General features: G+C 38.3%; 2 protein-coding genes across 2 annotated transcripts; one reads left to right on the top strand and one right to left on the bottom strand.

Annotated features, from left to right (window-relative positions):
- Positions 1 to 400: 400 nt before the first annotated feature.
- On the top strand, positions 401 to 3843 carry LOC133728590 (acetylornithine aminotransferase, mitochondrial-like). Its single transcript, XM_062156007.1, has 4 exons — positions 401 to 483; positions 1253 to 1696; positions 1886 to 2320; positions 3240 to 3843. Exons 2-4 carry the CDS (start codon positions 1277 to 1279, stop codon positions 3822 to 3824), a joined length of 1440 nt encoding a protein of 479 aa, XP_062011991.1. The 5' UTR covers positions 401 to 483; positions 1253 to 1276; the 3' UTR covers positions 3825 to 3843.
- Positions 3844 to 4157: 314 nt separating this feature from the next.
- On the bottom strand, positions 4158 to 7217 carry LOC133728589 (uncharacterized). Its single transcript, XM_062156006.1, has 3 exons — positions 6914 to 7217; positions 5454 to 5642; positions 4158 to 5049 (listed from the first exon to the last, which is right to left on the bottom strand). Exons 1-3 carry the CDS (start codon positions 7094 to 7096, stop codon positions 4564 to 4566), a joined length of 858 nt encoding a protein of 285 aa, XP_062011990.1. The 5' UTR covers positions 7097 to 7217; the 3' UTR covers positions 4158 to 4563.
- Between the last annotated feature and the right edge of the window lie 10714 nt (positions 7218 to 17931).

Below are 17931 nucleotides of genomic sequence, written 5' to 3'. Positions count from 1 at the left end.
GTTATTGAGCTTTCCTCTGGTTAATCAATGGCTTTATCTGTACTTAGCTTATCATTTTCTTTTCCTATTTGTATGTTTTCACCATTTAGGTGTCTTTAGTCGAGGTATCTTTGATCCCAAAAAACAAAAAAAATCTTCTTTTAAGATGATTCTATTTAGAATATAAGGTTTAAAGTTGACAAAATTCACAAATAATCACTCAATTTTGAAAGTATGGTAACCATGATATCAAATTGGTCATAATTTAGCTACTATTTGTGCTTTTTGCCTTCCAATCATGGCCATAATCGTGTCATGTTTGTGTTGACTACACGTAAAAGAGGCTTAATTTTGACTGGGACGACGTCGTTTGAGTGATAGAGTAGGGGACACGGACACCTTAACCCGCCAAACGAAACACAAGACGCAGTCTTCTCTCTTCAACTTGCTTTCTTCTCGTCTTCTTCTACTGCAGGCCGCAGATTCTCTCAGATCTTCTCTCAGGTACTCTGAATCTACCGTTTATTGCTTCTCATATTCTCTCAACTTCTTGGGTTTATATCAATTACACTCAGATTCTCATAACTCGTTCTAAAGTTGTCACCTTTTGCTATCCCATTCTCCGAAATTTGGGATTTTTATTATCTTCTGATTCGTTGGGTATTTGATTATTGTCAATAGATTCACCAAAAACTTTTGTGCAGTTGCATTTCATGTCAGTTAGTTTCTGATTTTGAGATGTTGCTTCAACTAGGATTTTGGGATTTTCTCTAGTCTTAAACCATCAATTTCACCTACCTCTTTGGTTCATATCTTATTTGTTTTGATTTTTCATTTTGCAAGTTGAGTCCAACCCCTCTTGTTTGGTGCATTGCATTAATTGATGTTGCTGCTCAAGTCTAGGCTCTCAAGTTTCTCATTCTCATTGTCAAGTGTATATATGTAAATGGTCTATCAAAATTGTTTTGGGTTCTTCTTCTTATATGCAAGTGTTTCAAATAAACAAAAACATAGGTAAAATGTTCCAAGTATGAAGCTTGGGAAGTAAAGACTACACATTACATGTGTTGGTACATTTTCGAGGTTGATTGCATGGTCAAAATTGTCTAGGAGGTTGCAAATCTTAGTCAAATAGTTGTTTACACAGCCACATCAGTTCTACACTTAGCTTTACCAAATACACCATTTTATGATCACAGCATTTTCGAATAGCAAAGTTTACCAACCACTTTGCTGGTTTGATTGTTCTCACAAATGATTTGTTTTACAACAGATTATAAGATCAAACTACGCTGAAATGACTTCCCTTCAAATCTCCCCCAACACAATTTCTCAACCTCTCAATCTCCGCCGTCAATTCAGCTCAAACTTGGACCAAAGGGTCCGACTAATCAATGGCCGGAGACCCGTGATGGCTTGCCTTAGCCTTGACGTGGAAGCACCAGATACTGCATTGAAATCAGGGTTTTCGAAGAGCAAGGAGATTATAGAGACAGAGGCGAAGGTTCTGGTAGGGACATACGCAAGAACTCCAGTGGTGTTGGCCAGTGGCAAGGGTTGTAAATTGTACGACATCGAGGGGAGAGAGTATTTGGATTTGAGCTCAGGGATTGCAGTGAATGCACTTGGACATGGTGATGAGGACTGGTTGAAGGCTGTGGTTGAACAGGCCAATACCCTCACTCATGTCAGCAATGTCTACTACTCCATCCCTCAGGTTCGAGCTTTATGTTTTATTGTCGGGAACTATTCTTGTTTGATTGCCAGGAAGATGTGGGCTTATAAAATGAAAGAATTCCCTCTGGAGCTTTTTTAAGTTGATTTCTTTATGTTATCATCACTATTGTCATGATATGAAGGTAGGAGAGGTAATGAATTAGAAGTTCTGTGGCATTGCTTGCTGTAGGTGGAACTAGCAGAGCGTTTGGTGGGCTCTTGTTTTGCAGACCGTGTGTTCTTCACTAATTCTGGAACTGAAGCAAACGAAGCAGCCATTAAATTTGCGAGGAAGTTTCAGAGACACAATCATCCCGATGCGAAAGAGCCTGCCACAAACTTCATATCTTTCACTAACAGCTTCCATGGCAGGACCATAGGTGCGCTTGCCTTGACTAGCAAAGAGTATTACAGGTCTCCGTTTGAGCCCGTCATGCCTGGAGTCACATTTGCAGAGTATGGAAATATAGAAGCTACCAGAAAATTGATTCAGCCTGGAAAAACTGCTGCGGTTTTTGTTGAACCTATCCAGGGTGAAGGGGGCATATACAGTGCTACCAAGGAGTTTCTGCAATTTCTTCGTACTGCTTGTGATGAGGCTGGGGCTCTTCTGGTGTTCGACGAGGTAATCAGCTACTTTTGTCCTCAGTTTGTGTCGAATTCATATGCTAGATGGTGAGTTCTCTAAATTTGTCTAAACCTTTATGTCCACACCAAAATTGTTTTGAGTTGCTTTGGTTTAAGGTGGTAATTGCAATTGGTTCATTTCTATTAATCCCTTTGATAATGGCGATAATGGCCTTAAGCAGCAGCCCATTTAGCCATGTATTTAGGATCTCCTGGGACTATTTTTTCACTAGTGAATATGGTTCTCTTTCCAGTCCTCTTTTCCAAACTGCACAAAAAAACTTGTTTCTGTTGTATTGGTTCATCTCTGATTTCAATACTTATAGCTAATGGTAGTCTTATTGCCCCTTTTGGTTCTTTTTTTTTTTTTTTTTTTTTTTTTTTTAACAAATTTGGAGTGTGACTGAATAAACCATCATTTAGACTTTTCAAGTGCCAAACTTCATTATGTTCATGCTCCTTGATACATAACCGTGTGAAAATTCATGTTTCCAGTTTTTAGCTTTTGGTGTCATGTCTATGTGGACATAAAGTAATATTTGTTTGGTACCTATATAGTTGTTACATTATACCAGCAACAATTAAATTTGACGTCCTTAGCTACTTGCCCACTATAATTTTGTCTTTGTTGTAATACTCTCTACTAGTAAAGATAAAAGAACTATAATAAATGCCTAATTCTTAAAAAGAACGTTTTAGATAAATAAATGTAGGTCTCATAGAGTGTTCAATACTAACTAGGCTTTCAATTTCTTTTAAAAGGGAAACGAGAATTGAGCGACCTAAGCCTAAAAGATTCAAGTTTATTGAGTAATTCTCTCTCACATTGTATGTTTATAAGGTGTTTCAACTAATTTTATTTGTTCTTCCTACCAGACACCCTTTTTATTTACACTCTTCATTCTTTTGTTCTGTAGGTTCAATGTGGTTTAGGCCGAACTGGGTATCTGTGGGCGCATGAGGCATTTGGTGTGTTCCCAGATATAATGACACTAGCTAAGCCACTAGCTGGAGGCCTACCCATTGGAGCTGCATTGGTGACTGAAAGAGTTGCTTCTGCCATAGCTTTCGGTGACCATGGAAGTACTTTTGCCGGTGCACCTCTCGTGTGCAATGCTGCCTTAGCCGTTCTCAAAAAGATATCAAATCCCAATTTTCTGGACAGTGTCTCTAAGAAAGGTCTCTACTTCAAACATATCTTAAATCAGAAGCTGGGAGGAAACCCTCATGTGAGAGAAATACGCGGTTTTGGGCTTATTATTGGAGTTGAATTGGATGTCCCTGCCTCACCTCTTGTGGATGCATGTAGAAGTGCCGGCCTTCTAGTGTTAACTGCTGGAAAAGGCAATGTTGTGAGGCTAGTGCCTCCATTGATCATAAGTGAGCAGGAGCTTGATCGTGCAGCTGAGATTTTGTACCAAGCGTTGCCTGTACTTGACCAAAAAAAATTCAATTTAGACGGAAGAAAATTGCGTCGTTCTGTTGTAGATGTTGCTTCTTAGCTCTTACTAGTTTGTTTTTTTTTTTTTTTTTGAAACTCTGTACTAGTTTGTTATCAGTATCTAGATTCGTGAATGTTTTTCTACATTTTAAAATATGGACAATTATAACTACTAACGTCAGATGTATTGTTGGTGCTTGTTAAGAAAATAAAAGAATAATATAAACACATTTTCGATTGTTGCCCCAAATAATAAACACAAAATTCATCCATTTGTGTTCCTCTGATTGCTAATGTACATGGCGGTGGAATATGCTCTACACTCTATTAAGAAACCAGAAAATGTAATAAAAAATAAATTAAATATTGAAGTATTGTATCATCTGTCTGGTAAACATCCCAATTTCAACGCTTTCATGCAAGCATCACAGACAATGTACAACAGTACATAATTACATCAAAGTAGCAATGATTGCCTGACGCTCATAAGCAATACTCAATCCGTGCAAGTTTGATCTCAATTGAAGACCGAGCTTCCCCTTATTTCTGTGCTGCAGCATGTATAATTCGAAAATGGCAGAGCGTAATATACAACTGCACAGATTCGACGAATCCAACTGAACTGGACAAAATGCAAAATCCTGATTCTTATGACCATACAATTGTCAAGCTCGCTAACATGTCAAAGATGGATTCTCATAGCTATAAAAATCTCAGCATATGAAACCACCAGATCTTTTCAATCTTGAACTCACTATGATCATGACTGTCTGGTTTGAGTACTGTGTATAATTTTCTCTTCACTTTACCGGCCGAACACCAACAGTTTTTACACGGAACCGATACTGTGGTCGAGACTCTTCCTCATCATCATCGTCATCATCTTCGCTAGAGTCATCTTCCACACTGTCCCACCGTCCATAGTCCAGAGAAGAGTGTCCCTTCGGTTTTGGGATTGCTTGCCATCCCTTTTCTTTTTCAGGTGATAATTTGATGTTATCTGGTGTAACTTCAGCCGGGGAAGTAGTCTTAATAGAGTTTTCTTTTGGATCCCTTACTTCTTCAGCAGAGTCCTTGTTGGTTGGCGTCTTGAGTGGGATGACATCTGCAATAGTAGTCCTATTAACCTCAGCAAGCTGATCCCTTCCTTCCCTCGAAGGTACTACAACATCTTCTTTTCCTATATATTGCTCTTCTCTCTCCCCATATCTATTTGGCTCTGCTTCATCCTCTTCTTCTTCCTCTTCTTCTAGCTCTGCTTCGGACTCGGGTATTGGAGCCAGTGACTTTCCTCAAGCAGAAAAAATAACTTCTTACTCACAGCCAGGAAATTGACATGTGCAAATTATGATTTCAGCACCTGCTGCACTGCTGCTGGTGATGATGATGTTCATAATTGTAAATTTATTGCAATGATGATGTTCACAATTGCAAACATGATGATGATGATGATGATAATTCTATGTCAAATACAAATGAACAGAAACCTGAAGTTGTTCGAAAAGTGAGGACAAATGATTGCTTTCCAATTTTAGATTCTAAATGCAAACTATTCTATAAAAAAGTAGCAGGTCACCAAACTTATGCATTAATCTTAAATGGCCCCTAATCTTCAATTATTGGAGCATAGGTAATGTGGAAATTCTATGCGGATTAATGAAAATTTGGCAGAAAGAATAAGAGATTATACCACTTGCGTCCTTAAACGAGCTTCAAGGTTCTGATACACTTCGGATGATGGATTTAACTCTATGAGCCTATTAACATCAAAGAGTGCTGAGCGGTACTCCTTTAGTGTCACCAGGGTCTGAGCCCGCAACATCAATGCTCCAGTGTGATTGTAATCAAGCTCAAGCACTGAGGTACATTCCTCTGCAGCCTAAGATGATCAGAATGAAGTCATGTAAGAAATCAATTAACAGAAAAGAACAAACACCAGATAGGACAAAAATGCCAGAAACAAATTTCTATGGATGAAATTTCATGTCATGCACATATACGCACAACGTGAAAATAGATAGAAATTAGAGACACGAGACCGAGGTACAAGCTACATTAATACACAGCCAAGTCAAAACCTACATCTGGATGCATAATTTTCCTGTGCTCAACAGATCATACTGAATTTCAACCATCACTTAACAGCCAAAACAAAAACGTGCTTTGACATACTTCACTTGAATGGATTCCCTTGTTCATCCACCAGATCCACAAATAATGAAACATATTATAGTTCCTATTGTTTTCCTGTTAAACTTATAAGGACAACTTTTCTTATAGGTAAGACGGTAAGACATAAAAGTCTTTCTAAGAACAAAATTGGAAAAGAAAAAAATAATCTATCTTTTGTAGGGAAATGGTTTCATCTTCCTCATAATTGAAATTGAGCAACTACCACTACTTTCTCCATCTCAACTCTGACAGTATTTGAACTCATAACTAGCAAACATGGAATTTTAAAATCAAGGTTGTCCTCCATGCAGAAAGATATAGATATGCTCTAGAACTTAGGACTAGAATCTGATCTAATATAGTTGAGCTAATGTATTCTCTCAACATTTGTAATAAGAAAAGGAATTCATGCATTGGCCATTACATCTTGGTTTCCTGAATAAAAAGACAGGTGGAAAAAGGCAATCACACACCTATGGACAGAGCATACGAATTCAAAGAGATTCTTTAAATTTATGTCTGAAAAATTTACAGTTTGTGTAGAATTCTATGAGCTGCTGTGTCTCCTTATCACGATAGAAAGAAACGAATTCCAAATCATATAGAAAACTTAGGAGCTTAAAAGTTGGATCAAATAATAGTATGAATAAGACCTCCAGACATAACAGCTAAACTAACTAATCCAACTATATTATCACTCACCCAACATATAAGAACAAAGCCAGCATCATTGTAAACAGTAAAAGAGTACTTACTAGAGAAAGAGAGCCTTTACTACAACATAGAGACTAAAACACAATCATCTCAAAGATTCTCAACCATGTGAATAAAGAGCACTAAAATTTTCAATTCATATACTCTGAAAACAATTTGGAAAATCAAAAATGATCATTACCAAACAAAATTTACATGCTTTACCAACTACTGGGTACTGAAATTTTGAAAATAGGAAGAGACAAAAACAAAAAAAGGGGGGACCTTTTTGAAATCGTGAAGCTTGAGGAAGCAAGCGGCTCTGTTGCTGTGGAGGGCAATCTTCTGGGGTTTGGTCTTGGCCATGGATAGGGCTTCGGTGTAGAATCCCAGGGCCTCCTGGTACCTCCCTTCCCGGTACATGAGGTGGGCCCGCTCGATCTTGTTCGCCGGCGCCGCCGATGCCATCCGGCCAATCTCAGCCGTCCAGTTGTTCAGTCTATCGGAGAGAGACGGAGTTTTTGGGGGTGGAGTAGTGATTGTGAAATGTGATTTACAAAGCTGGAGAGGCGGAGCTGTGACAGCTCCTGAGTTTAAATTTTCTTATTTATTCAAATTTTATGATTTTTATTTTTTTATTTTTGTTCTTTTTGTTTTTATTGGTGGGTGCACGTGACTGCCGACATGTTGGTCAACTACATACGAATCATATGTATAGAATTTATTTTTTGAATAATATGTCACAGATATTTCATTGATACTCAAACCAGAATCGTCATTACATACCATGTTGTTGTCATTTATAGACAAATCAAAAAGTTGTGGTGGTGCTACGGCAGTAACATGGGATAAGTCAGTAACATTAATCGCTCACTTATGTTAAGCAAGTCTATGAACTATGAAACGACGTGGTAAATAGCAAGCCTAGAAACTAAAAGACATAGGGTGCACAAAAGTGCATATAGCTTGGACTATATTATAGGAAATTATTGGAAATAAGCAAAAAAGCTTAACTAAAGCAAAGCAGCCCAGTGGAGTCCAACACAAGACATCCCTAGCCCAAAGCCTAATAGAACAGCCTAACTCAGGCCCAGTTAGTTTTCTTATGCACCAAACAGCTGCATGATCAGCAGCTTAGCCGTGCATCCGCGACCGCCCCTCCAAAACCTTCGTCGTTGTCACCAATCCAGGATTGAGTCACAAATGCTGGAAACCCAAAGTAGATCCGAACGCAACACTGGGATGAATCAACCCGAACAATCCAAAACATTGGAGAACCACCAAGAGCCAGCAAACACGATGATGGCCGATAAAACCAGAGGCTACAAAAGACGATATTAATGCCTCAAGATTTGCACCGAAAACCTACGCCGATCAATCCAGTCAATCATTTGAGCACAACACTAGCAATCAAGAATCCCCCGAACACTAGCATCAAAATACCCGTCTGGCAGCAGAGCACAACGTCTGCTAGGCCAGAGGATAGGCCAGACATCGGACGTATAAGGTCTTGCATATACCAACTTCGGTCTTTAGGGTGGCTAGGGTTTCATCACTCTGGGATATTAGTCTATAATTGCAATATGTTTAGAATTTGAGCTAAGGTCATATGTTGGAAATTTTAATAATAAATATTTTATTTTTAATAATTTGTGGATGAATAATTTAGTGAAAATGTCTGAAGTTGAATAAATGTAAATTACTATAGAATGAGAAGTCATGGCTGATTACAGAAGATAATTTTTGATGAAAAGTCATCTCTCCTCAAAAAGTTACCTTACATCTATAAAACACTTATTACACCATATTCTGAAAATAACTTTTTGAATTCATTTTTCCTCCTCTTCTTTTATATACATATGAGTCATTGCTAGTGCTTTCAAAACCAATTGAGTCTTTTCAAGAGAGAGTTCATACACAATCTAAGTTCGTTGTTCTTGAGGTTTAGAGTGCTACTACCACAAGAAGAATGTCGTTGTATTCTATGAGATGTTTGCCATTAAAACCCTTTAAGCACCAATGAGGAGGCAATTTCATCTTATGGACATAGAACCAAGTTCTAGACTCGACCATATTGTTTAAGGTTTTTATAACTTACAATCGTTTTGCATTGTTTGGATTTATGCATTCTATTTGGTATATTATGTGCAAAAATAATTTCTTAATTTATTTATTAATATAGCAATTAGACTATATATTTACCAACAATCTTAAGACCAAATTTGCGTTTGGTCATTTGCTATATCCATGTTTCAATATCTGTACATACCTGGACATGCATTACTGTCTATGTCAACATTCTATTTTGATATCTTGAGGATACAATTAATATTTGATTCTAATTGTATATGATATGCCTGTTGCGCACTTGAATATGAGTAATCAATTATAAATATACCTGCAGATGGTAATAGTTGGCTTATATGTGAAGAGGTATGTTTGAATTTGCATTTTACCGTTTAATGACCAATATATTTAATTTTTCCGATCGAATTGCATGTTATTTTGAAAACTGATAAGAACGAGGGTGGCGAGGTGACGGTATGGCGACGTTGCGAAGGCGGTGAGCGCTGCAATTAGTGACGGAGGCGTGGGTGATCACAGTGGTGGAGTTCTGGGTCGTCTAGGTGTCAGGTCTTGTTCTTGGTGATCGACGGCGGCTTCATAGCTCTGTCGAGGTTGGCAGAGGGTTCTGTGTTTTATTGAAGGTGGTCTGTGGCAGTGGTTGGGTCGCAGCAGGCGATTGCTCAGGTAACGAGGACCGGGAACTCGGGTTGGGCCAGGTAGCGGTGGGAGGCCGGATTAGCCTGGATCAGTTGTTCGGTTGAACGTCGGAGGAGTACTTGTCTAGGTGGTTTGCTGATTGACGATTGATGGCGTGGTGGAAGGGCCGACCACCGGAGCTGCCGACGACTGTGGCGGTGATGGCTAGGCAAGGGAGTTGGGCTTTTGGTTCTATAGCTTGGGTTTGGGCTTTGGGCTTGGGCTCAACTCGAGTCCGCAGATTTCAAAGAAAAGCAAGAAGACCAACCTGTTGCCGAGGTTGTGGGCTGCTATACTCTAGTTTCTTTTGCTATTAGATTTTGGATGCAAGTCTTTTTTAGGTAGGGGTAATCTCTATGAGCTTTTCTAATATGTTTCTAGTTGTTACTTGTACCACAATTGAGTGCCGGCAGATTAGACTAGATAAATGATTTTTCCTTAGAAAGCGAGGTTGTTCTTGCTTAGGTAGGCTTGCTTCATGCAAGCGTCCCTTAGACTTTAATGAGTTTTAGCTTGGCTTAGATAGGTTATCTGGTTTTTTCCGGATTTTCTTATGTAAGTTCTGTTAGACGTACTCTGGCCTGTTTTATGGCTTGATTACTATTGAAATCAATCTCTATTAAAATAAAATAAAGGGTTATTATCACAAATGGTACCTGAACTTTTCCTCTATTTTATCGATGGTACCTGAACTTCAATTTTGATCACAACCAGTACCCGAACTTTTCGATTTCATTTTAAATGGTACCTAAGGCCACCTTCGGTCACTATTCCGGCCAAAAAACCCAAATCTAAAAAAACAAAAAACAAAAAAACAAGTTCAAGGAAAGTCTATTACCAAAAAATCATCACTATATATGATCGCAACCCTTGAAATCATCAAAAATCATCACTATGATCGCCTCCCTTGCTGTTTTTAGTCGGAATAGTGACCGGAGGTGGCTCTAGGTACCATTTAAAATGAAATCGAAAAGTTCGGGTACTGGTTGTGATCAAAATTGAAGTTCAGGTACCATCAATAAAATTGAGGTATAGTTCAGGTACCATTTGTGATAATAACCCTAAAATAAAATAATGACACATATATGGCTTAATTGACATCTCTACTACTATAATTGGAGGCTCTCTTTTGATGTCAAAGACTTCACCAAATTTTAAAGTGCCTATAATACCCTTCAATAACATTATCAAATTAAGTTAATAAAATATAAACAAATAAAAGAGTAAATTGAAAAAAAATACCCATACCACCAGTCCACCACTATTCTTTTTAGTCGAAGTAATTTCCATTAACATTACAATATCACCCGCGAGAAATGCAGGCACGTTGCTAGTAGTCATAACTGTTGGGAACCGGTACATGTATTTACATGCGCAACTGGTCATTGACTGGGTTGATTTCTATCAAAGAGATAGCAATATATATTGCTATATGTATGTGATTCATCGATGTGATTTGGCATTAATTCATGCCTAGTTATTGAAAATGCACTAGATACATACATATATGCATATGCCTTGCACTTGCAACTTTACAAGTGATTTGAAGTTTTAAAACGGCATGTGTACTTCATATTTGAAGTATTGCCATTTGCCAATAGTAGATGTATTGTTTAAGAATATCATGGCATGGAAATGATTAATAGTACTTCCCAAGGTAGGAAGTAATTAATTAGATGACCATGTATGTCATGAAGCAATGTCGAGCCGCATAGCGAACGAGAAGCCGATCAAAGTTGGTGACAGGTTTTTTCACGATTGATGTGATGATACCTTCTGGGCAATTGATGTTCAATCCAAGTTTGTACGTTTGTTAAATTATGTGAATAAATGTCATTTGTTTTTGTTAATAGCAGATGCCTTTTAGTTTTCAGTATCCTTTAAATTTCTAAAGTCAGCGGCAATACTTCCAAGGTAGTGAACTTGGCATTATCAATTGCTCAATGGGAATTTTGTTACCACCATGTTGATCGATCATGGTGCTGACATGTAAATTCAGATTCTTACTTATATATATATATATATATATATATATATATATATATATATATATATATAAGTTTTTTTTGAAGAGCAATAATAATAATAAAAAAAGTTAACAGCAATAATAATGAAAGAATTGTGGGGTTCGTCACCCAACTTTCTGTACAAGTAAATGTATACTTGAAGATAAGGAATACATTGATCTTTCTGTAGAGAAGAACAAAGGAGAAATGAGACACGTACCTTGTAAGGTATGAAAAGATTTTATGCGTATACCTTAATGTGGGGGTGTATGGCTAAATGAATTTTAGTCGATACAAGTGGTGAGTCTCGACCAATTGATGAATCGAAGACTTGACTTGGTAATAAATACTCTCCAATGAAATTAGTTGATATATTGAATTTGATTTGCAATTATAGTCAAACAAGTGGGCCCAATTATTTGAATCGAAGTTTGACTAGAGAGTAAGTTTATCATTGAGCTTGATCAAAAAAAAAAAGTTTATCATTGAGAGGAATGGGGTGCAAGCCTAAAATATAAAGTCACCACTATGGATACCCAACCGAGTTGATTGGAGATCCCAAGATCTAGGTTCAAATGGACAACTAAATGGTGCATGACTTTGGAGTAGCATTGTGGAGATAAATCTCCTTCCCTTGTCCTACGATGATGAAACAATGCATATTGAGTGAGGGTAAGCTTTGCTTTTAATGGTTCTTATAGCTTGATTTTTCAAGTGGGGTATAGAAGGATACTCTTCATAGGAAGCCACCTATATGAGTGTGAAATGAGATCGTTTCTTTGAGAATTTGAAGGCTGAATTCTCTAAAGCACTCATAAATATCGGGTGTTGTCCATGACCAGAAGGGCATAACCGTAGAACTAGATGTGTATGAAAAAGTATTGTGTGGATATTATTGTCTTGGTTTCAGGTGGGTACTGGGCAACGTATCTCTGTGTGGCATGATAGGTGGGTGCCGAGACCGCGGACATTCAGACCATATTCTCCACCCATGGAAGGGCTCGAGGAGTTGTGTGTAGCAGATTTGATTGATCAGGAGGACAAAGTGTGGTTGGTTGACCTACTTAATGAATTGTTCATTCCGGGTGAGGTGGAGCTTATAGCAAGTATCCCTCTTAGTACTAGACTGGTGGAGGATCGATTAGTGTGGCATTATGATAAGAAAGGCATTTATAATGTACGGAGTGGGTATTTTGTCTGGAGAGAGTCGAAGAAGGCACCGGTAACTGCCACTACATCTAGCGCAGTCATTGGAGGTCCGTTGAGTAAGTATTGGAATGCTATCTGGAGTGCACATGTGCCAGCTAAAACAAAGGTGTTTCTCTGGAAGCTGCTGCGGGGAATCTTGCCTACACGCACTGCACTTGCGGATCGGAGGGTTCACTTACCAGATAACAGGTGTGTCTTCTGCTCTAATAACTTTGAAACTAGTGTCCATGTTTTCAAGAACTGTGATAGCGTGGAGACTTTTTGGGTGGAGGGGCCTTTGAAATTAAGGCCGAAGGATCATGCAGCCATTAATTTGCATGCATGGATATATGGCATGATTGACGTATTGCATGGGGAGCAACTCTGCATGTTTTTCATGGCTCTTTGGAGTCTGTGGAATGAAAGGAACAAAATAATTTGGCAAGGAGGCCAATTCAATCCTATGTTTGCTGCGCAATGGGCTGTTAATTATTTGGTGGAGTTTCAACAGGTTCGGTATAAACCTACTGTGAAGATGAAACGCAGCGTAACGAAGTGGGAGTGTCCACCACGGGGAAGGCTTAAAATAAACATTGACGGAGCTTTCCGTGGTGTTGACGGCAGTGGGGGAATTGGGGTGGTGGTTCGAACTGCTGAAGGTGTGGGAATCGCGGCTTTAGCTAGGCCCTTTGTACATGCTCACTCCGCGTTGAATATGGAAGTTGAAGCGTGTAGAGCGGGTCTATTTCTTGGTATTCACCAAGGTTGGACTGACATTGACATTGAGAGCGATTCTATCCTTTTGATTGCTGCCCTGCAAAGAGGTGGAGAGGATCTTTCTGAGGTGGGTCGGGTTTTAGAAGATTGTAAGGCATATATGACCGCTTTTCAATCTGTTAATATTCGGCACATCTATAGAGAAGCAAATGGTGTCGCGAATCGTTTAGCGCACCTTGCTAGTTGTGGTATAATTGATGAGGTTTGGTTAGAGGAGACTCCTGCTATTATTCAGGATGTTCTCTACGAGGATATGTGTCATTGTTCTTATGTAGCTCGGGGTTCAGGTTTTATGTCCCCCCCGATGCTAAATCTAAATATTAATATAATAAATGGAACCGGGCGTGGGGCTGAGCCTCCCAGCTAGGCTGGGTTCCAAACCCCTTTCAAAAAAAAAAAAAAATGACTGAATAGTTCAAGACATCACGTTCACTGATTAGCTAGTAAATCCGATAGTATTTCACTAAGGAAGGTTCAAAGCCAAAAGCTACCTATCCCGATGCGATATCAGTTCAACCGAACTCTCTCATATGTCCGTGTGCGTCGTCTTTTGAAATTTTCCTTTCTAACTAATTATTTCATCCATGTGGAGGATTGTTGGAAAATTTAATAAGAAATATTTTATTTTCCATAATTGGTGGATGAATAATTTAGTGAAAAGGCGTGAAGTTGAATAAATGTAAATTACTATGGAATGAGAAGTCATGGCTGATCACAAAAGATAACTTTTGATAAAAAGTCATCTCTCCTCAAAAAGTTACCTTACATCTATAAAACACTTACTACACCATATTCTGAAAATAACTTTTTGAATTCATCTTTCCTCCTCTTCTTTTATATACATATGAGCCGTTCCTAGTGCCTTGAAAACCAATTGAGTCTTTTTAAGAGAGAGTTCATACACAATCTAAGTTCGTTGTTCTTGAGGTTTGGAGTGCTACTACTATAAGAAGAAGGTCGTTGTATCCTGGAAGACGTTTGCCATTAAAACCCTTTAAGCAACGATGAGGAGGCAATTTAGTTTTAAGGACATAGAATCAAGTTCTAGACTCGATCATATTGTTTAAGGTTTTTCTAACTTTCATTCGTTTTGCATTGTTTAGATTTATGCATTCTATTTGGTATATTATGTGCAAAAACGATTTCTTGATTTATCTATTAATATAGCAATTAGACTATATATTTACCAACATCATATTAGTCGCATAATTCATTAGTTTATCGATTTTTGAACACTTTAGTTTTGTTTTTTGAACAAGTGTATTTCATAGCAGCCACAAAACGCAGTAGAACAACATAAATATTAAGCAACCACCATCGATTTTGAACTCTAAAGTATTAATACTAGTTAGAGTTATAGATTTTTAAAATATGAATTTTATATGAAAAATTGAGACATTATTTACTGATTTATAAAAATTTGTGTCGACTCAAACAATTGCTAATTCCATATTTTTGCTGACTAAATGAGATTTTTCATAGCGTTTCAAATTTTTTTTTTTTCAGTAGCAAGCATGTTTAAAAATAGTATTTACATTCAGTTTATTTCCATTCCAACAAATCAAAACGCCTCCACAAAGGCCAACCGAAGAAGCACAAACAAACTGATCAAAAGGGAGTTTAGAAGCAAGCCTAGAAGCTGCATTATCATCAAGCTTAGTATCTAGACAGCAAAATAATGTCTGAGGCATCTCAATCTGATTCAAAACTACATCCCTGATGAACTTGAGCTTTGTGGGTCTAGAGAGATTATGGTCCAGCAGGATCAAAAGCCCCAAGACCAAGGTCTTTTGCATGCTCATCAAAGGCCTATCTATTCCATAACCCTCGAACTTGACAGTAAAACTGCTGAGTGAAATATCCTGGCACAAATTTGGTATCTTTACGATCTGCAAATCGCTAAACCTGAGCTGTTCAGTGCAGGGATTAACCTTTTGAGTCTTGCTCGAGTCAGTAACTTGAGTAATTAAGGCTAAAACTCTCTTTACATCATCATATTTGACAAAGTGTGAGCTTGATGAAGCCTCCACATACAAGAACTCATTTCTGAATTGAATCTTGTAAGTGTCCCCAGTCTTGTTGATTTTGCCCACAACTTGTTGATCAAGCTCAATTATGGTTGAGGGATATATATATGAAGTAAAAGGGCATCCATATCTTGAATAAGACCAACTTTGGATCTACCCCCACAACTCCATGTACAAGATATGGGAGTCGGTTGATGATAGCAGGAGCTATGAAATCGGTAGTAAAATCTGGAGATGAAACGAGGATATGAAACCAAAACATCCCTTTACTTGAAAAGTTGTCTCGTGGTTCATGAACGGAACAAAGTATTATCTCAGGGCTATGTGAATCGGTTATAGCAAACCACTTCGATTTTCCATAGGGATTCTCATCATTCAACTTGGGTTCGGATTTTGGTCTATTTAAGCGTGGAAGGGATTGCCACATAATCTATTGGTCCAATTTAATCAAAGTGAAACTAGACACACAAATTGTAACCAAATAAAGAAATACACAAGTGTACTATATAAATATGTGTGTGTGTGTGTTAAAAAACTTACAATCAAATCTGCCAGAGCATTCTCAAGTGTATACTCTTGTGTTAGGCCTTGTGCGTTTGTTGCCAACGGAGAAAGAACACTCCGATTGCAGCTGCTTTCCGAGCTCATTGTGCCAGACCTTCAAACCACTTGCAAGAACAACACAAAATCACGAAAATCAAGACTTACAAACATCACCATCGGTGTAACCAAACGCAATGTTAGAGCATCAGAACAATAAAGTTCAAGGATTAACGGAACGGAGAGTAACGGAACGGACCTATTGGTCCAAAATTGAGACTATAATGATTAAACATGTGAAATTAGAAGGAAAGAGACTGAAGTGTTTTTTAATTAAAAGTTTAAGGAATAAATAGTATTTAATCCAAAATTTATTAATACAAAAATAATATTTAATTATTATAAAAACGGATCAGATCAACCTAAATCCGTGTTTGTTCAGTTAAATAAACGGATTAATGGATCAAATGTTCAATCATAGCCTGTTCAATAACCATAAATCTAAAGCGGATACAGATCAAAATCTGGTCCATCTCCAGTTTTACTTGTGATTGACCTTAGAAATTGTTTGTGATTGGTGTGGTTGTTCAATTAGTAATTTTTTTTTATAGAAAAATATAAAAAGTAACAAGGCAAATTAAAATTACAAAGCAAATTAAAAAGTCGTGTTTTTGTTTTGGGTGCGGCTATTGCCACCCTATTATTTTCTTAGTTCACCCTACAAATATTTGAATTATTGAAATACTATATTATATTACCCAAGTGCAAAATGACTAATAAGTACACTAATTTTCTAAAAATCTAAATTTGTAGATAAAATTTAAATACAAAGACGACTTAATTTCTCATTGGATAACATTAATCTTCTTCTTCTCCATCCAAATTTGAATTTATTACTTATTATTTTTGTCCTTTTGTTCTCTCCTCATAGTTAATTCGTTATTCAATTTACAAAACCATTAGTGTTTTTTTTTAAGGGAAAGACGACAAACTATATTAGATGAAACTGAGAAGTACATGGAGCGATGCAAAAGCATCGAAAGAAAAAACAATAAAGCATAACAAGATGCACAAACGCATCTATAAAGGAGGAAAACAATAAAGGATAACAAGATGCACAGACGCATCTAAAATGAAAGGTAACCATGTGACTTAATGTCAGACGACATCGCTGCACTGCATATGTCACGAGAGCAGTGTAAATATAATAGTAACCGTAACCGTAACCGTAGCTGTAACCGGTGATATGATCACCTAGGAGAGGTGATTCGCTCACCGGGAGTTCAAAAGTAACCGAGGGTGTCAGAAACTCGAAAATTAGCAAACGAACTCCCAAGAACTAGAACAAATACCAGATCAATATGAGCAGCTGTCTCGGATCCATGATCCGGATTTGAATACGACTCGGGTCCCAAATTCGGATCCAAATCCGACCCGAATCCAAACTCAAATCTGACGGGTCAAACTTGACAAAGGCCCAGGCCCAGTTTTATCGGATCTGGGAACCCCAGCACTTGGGCACCCTGGCCTCATCTTGACGTCCGACCAACCTTCCAGATCGGCCACGCCACCCCACCGAATCGCACCGCTGCATCTTCGACAAGGCTAGGCCGACATTGGGATGGGAATCCTATAGCAATCTGTTGACCCAAGCGCTCCTACCCTCCGACTCCAAACTCGACCGCAGCAACCGGATTCGCTGCTGGAGAGGATCCACCCATAGGGTCACCATCCACCGCCGAAATAACCCATCAGCACCAGGATACCAAATCACCACCCTCGAAGCAGACCCAAACTCAGGACCTCTTCCCATGAAAGGACCGAGATCCCATGTCTGATTTGGATCCACCAAACCACGATGCTGACGTCCCTTATCATTATTGAAATAGAGAGTAGCAGTGACACGGGCAAAACCTGTCGGGGGTGAATCCCAACGCCAAGACGCTGAGATTAGGGTGCAGCAACCGGATGGTTGAAGAAGAGAGGTTCGCGAAGCCAAATG

This window comes from Rosa rugosa, chromosome 2 (assembly GCF_958449725.1).
Source record: "Rosa rugosa chromosome 2, drRosRugo1.1, whole genome shotgun sequence".
Classification (NCBI taxonomy): domain Eukaryota; kingdom Viridiplantae; phylum Streptophyta; class Magnoliopsida; order Rosales; family Rosaceae; genus Rosa; species Rosa rugosa.
Note: the sequence above shows the minus strand (reverse complement) of the source record. Positions and strands in the feature narration are given on the sequence as shown.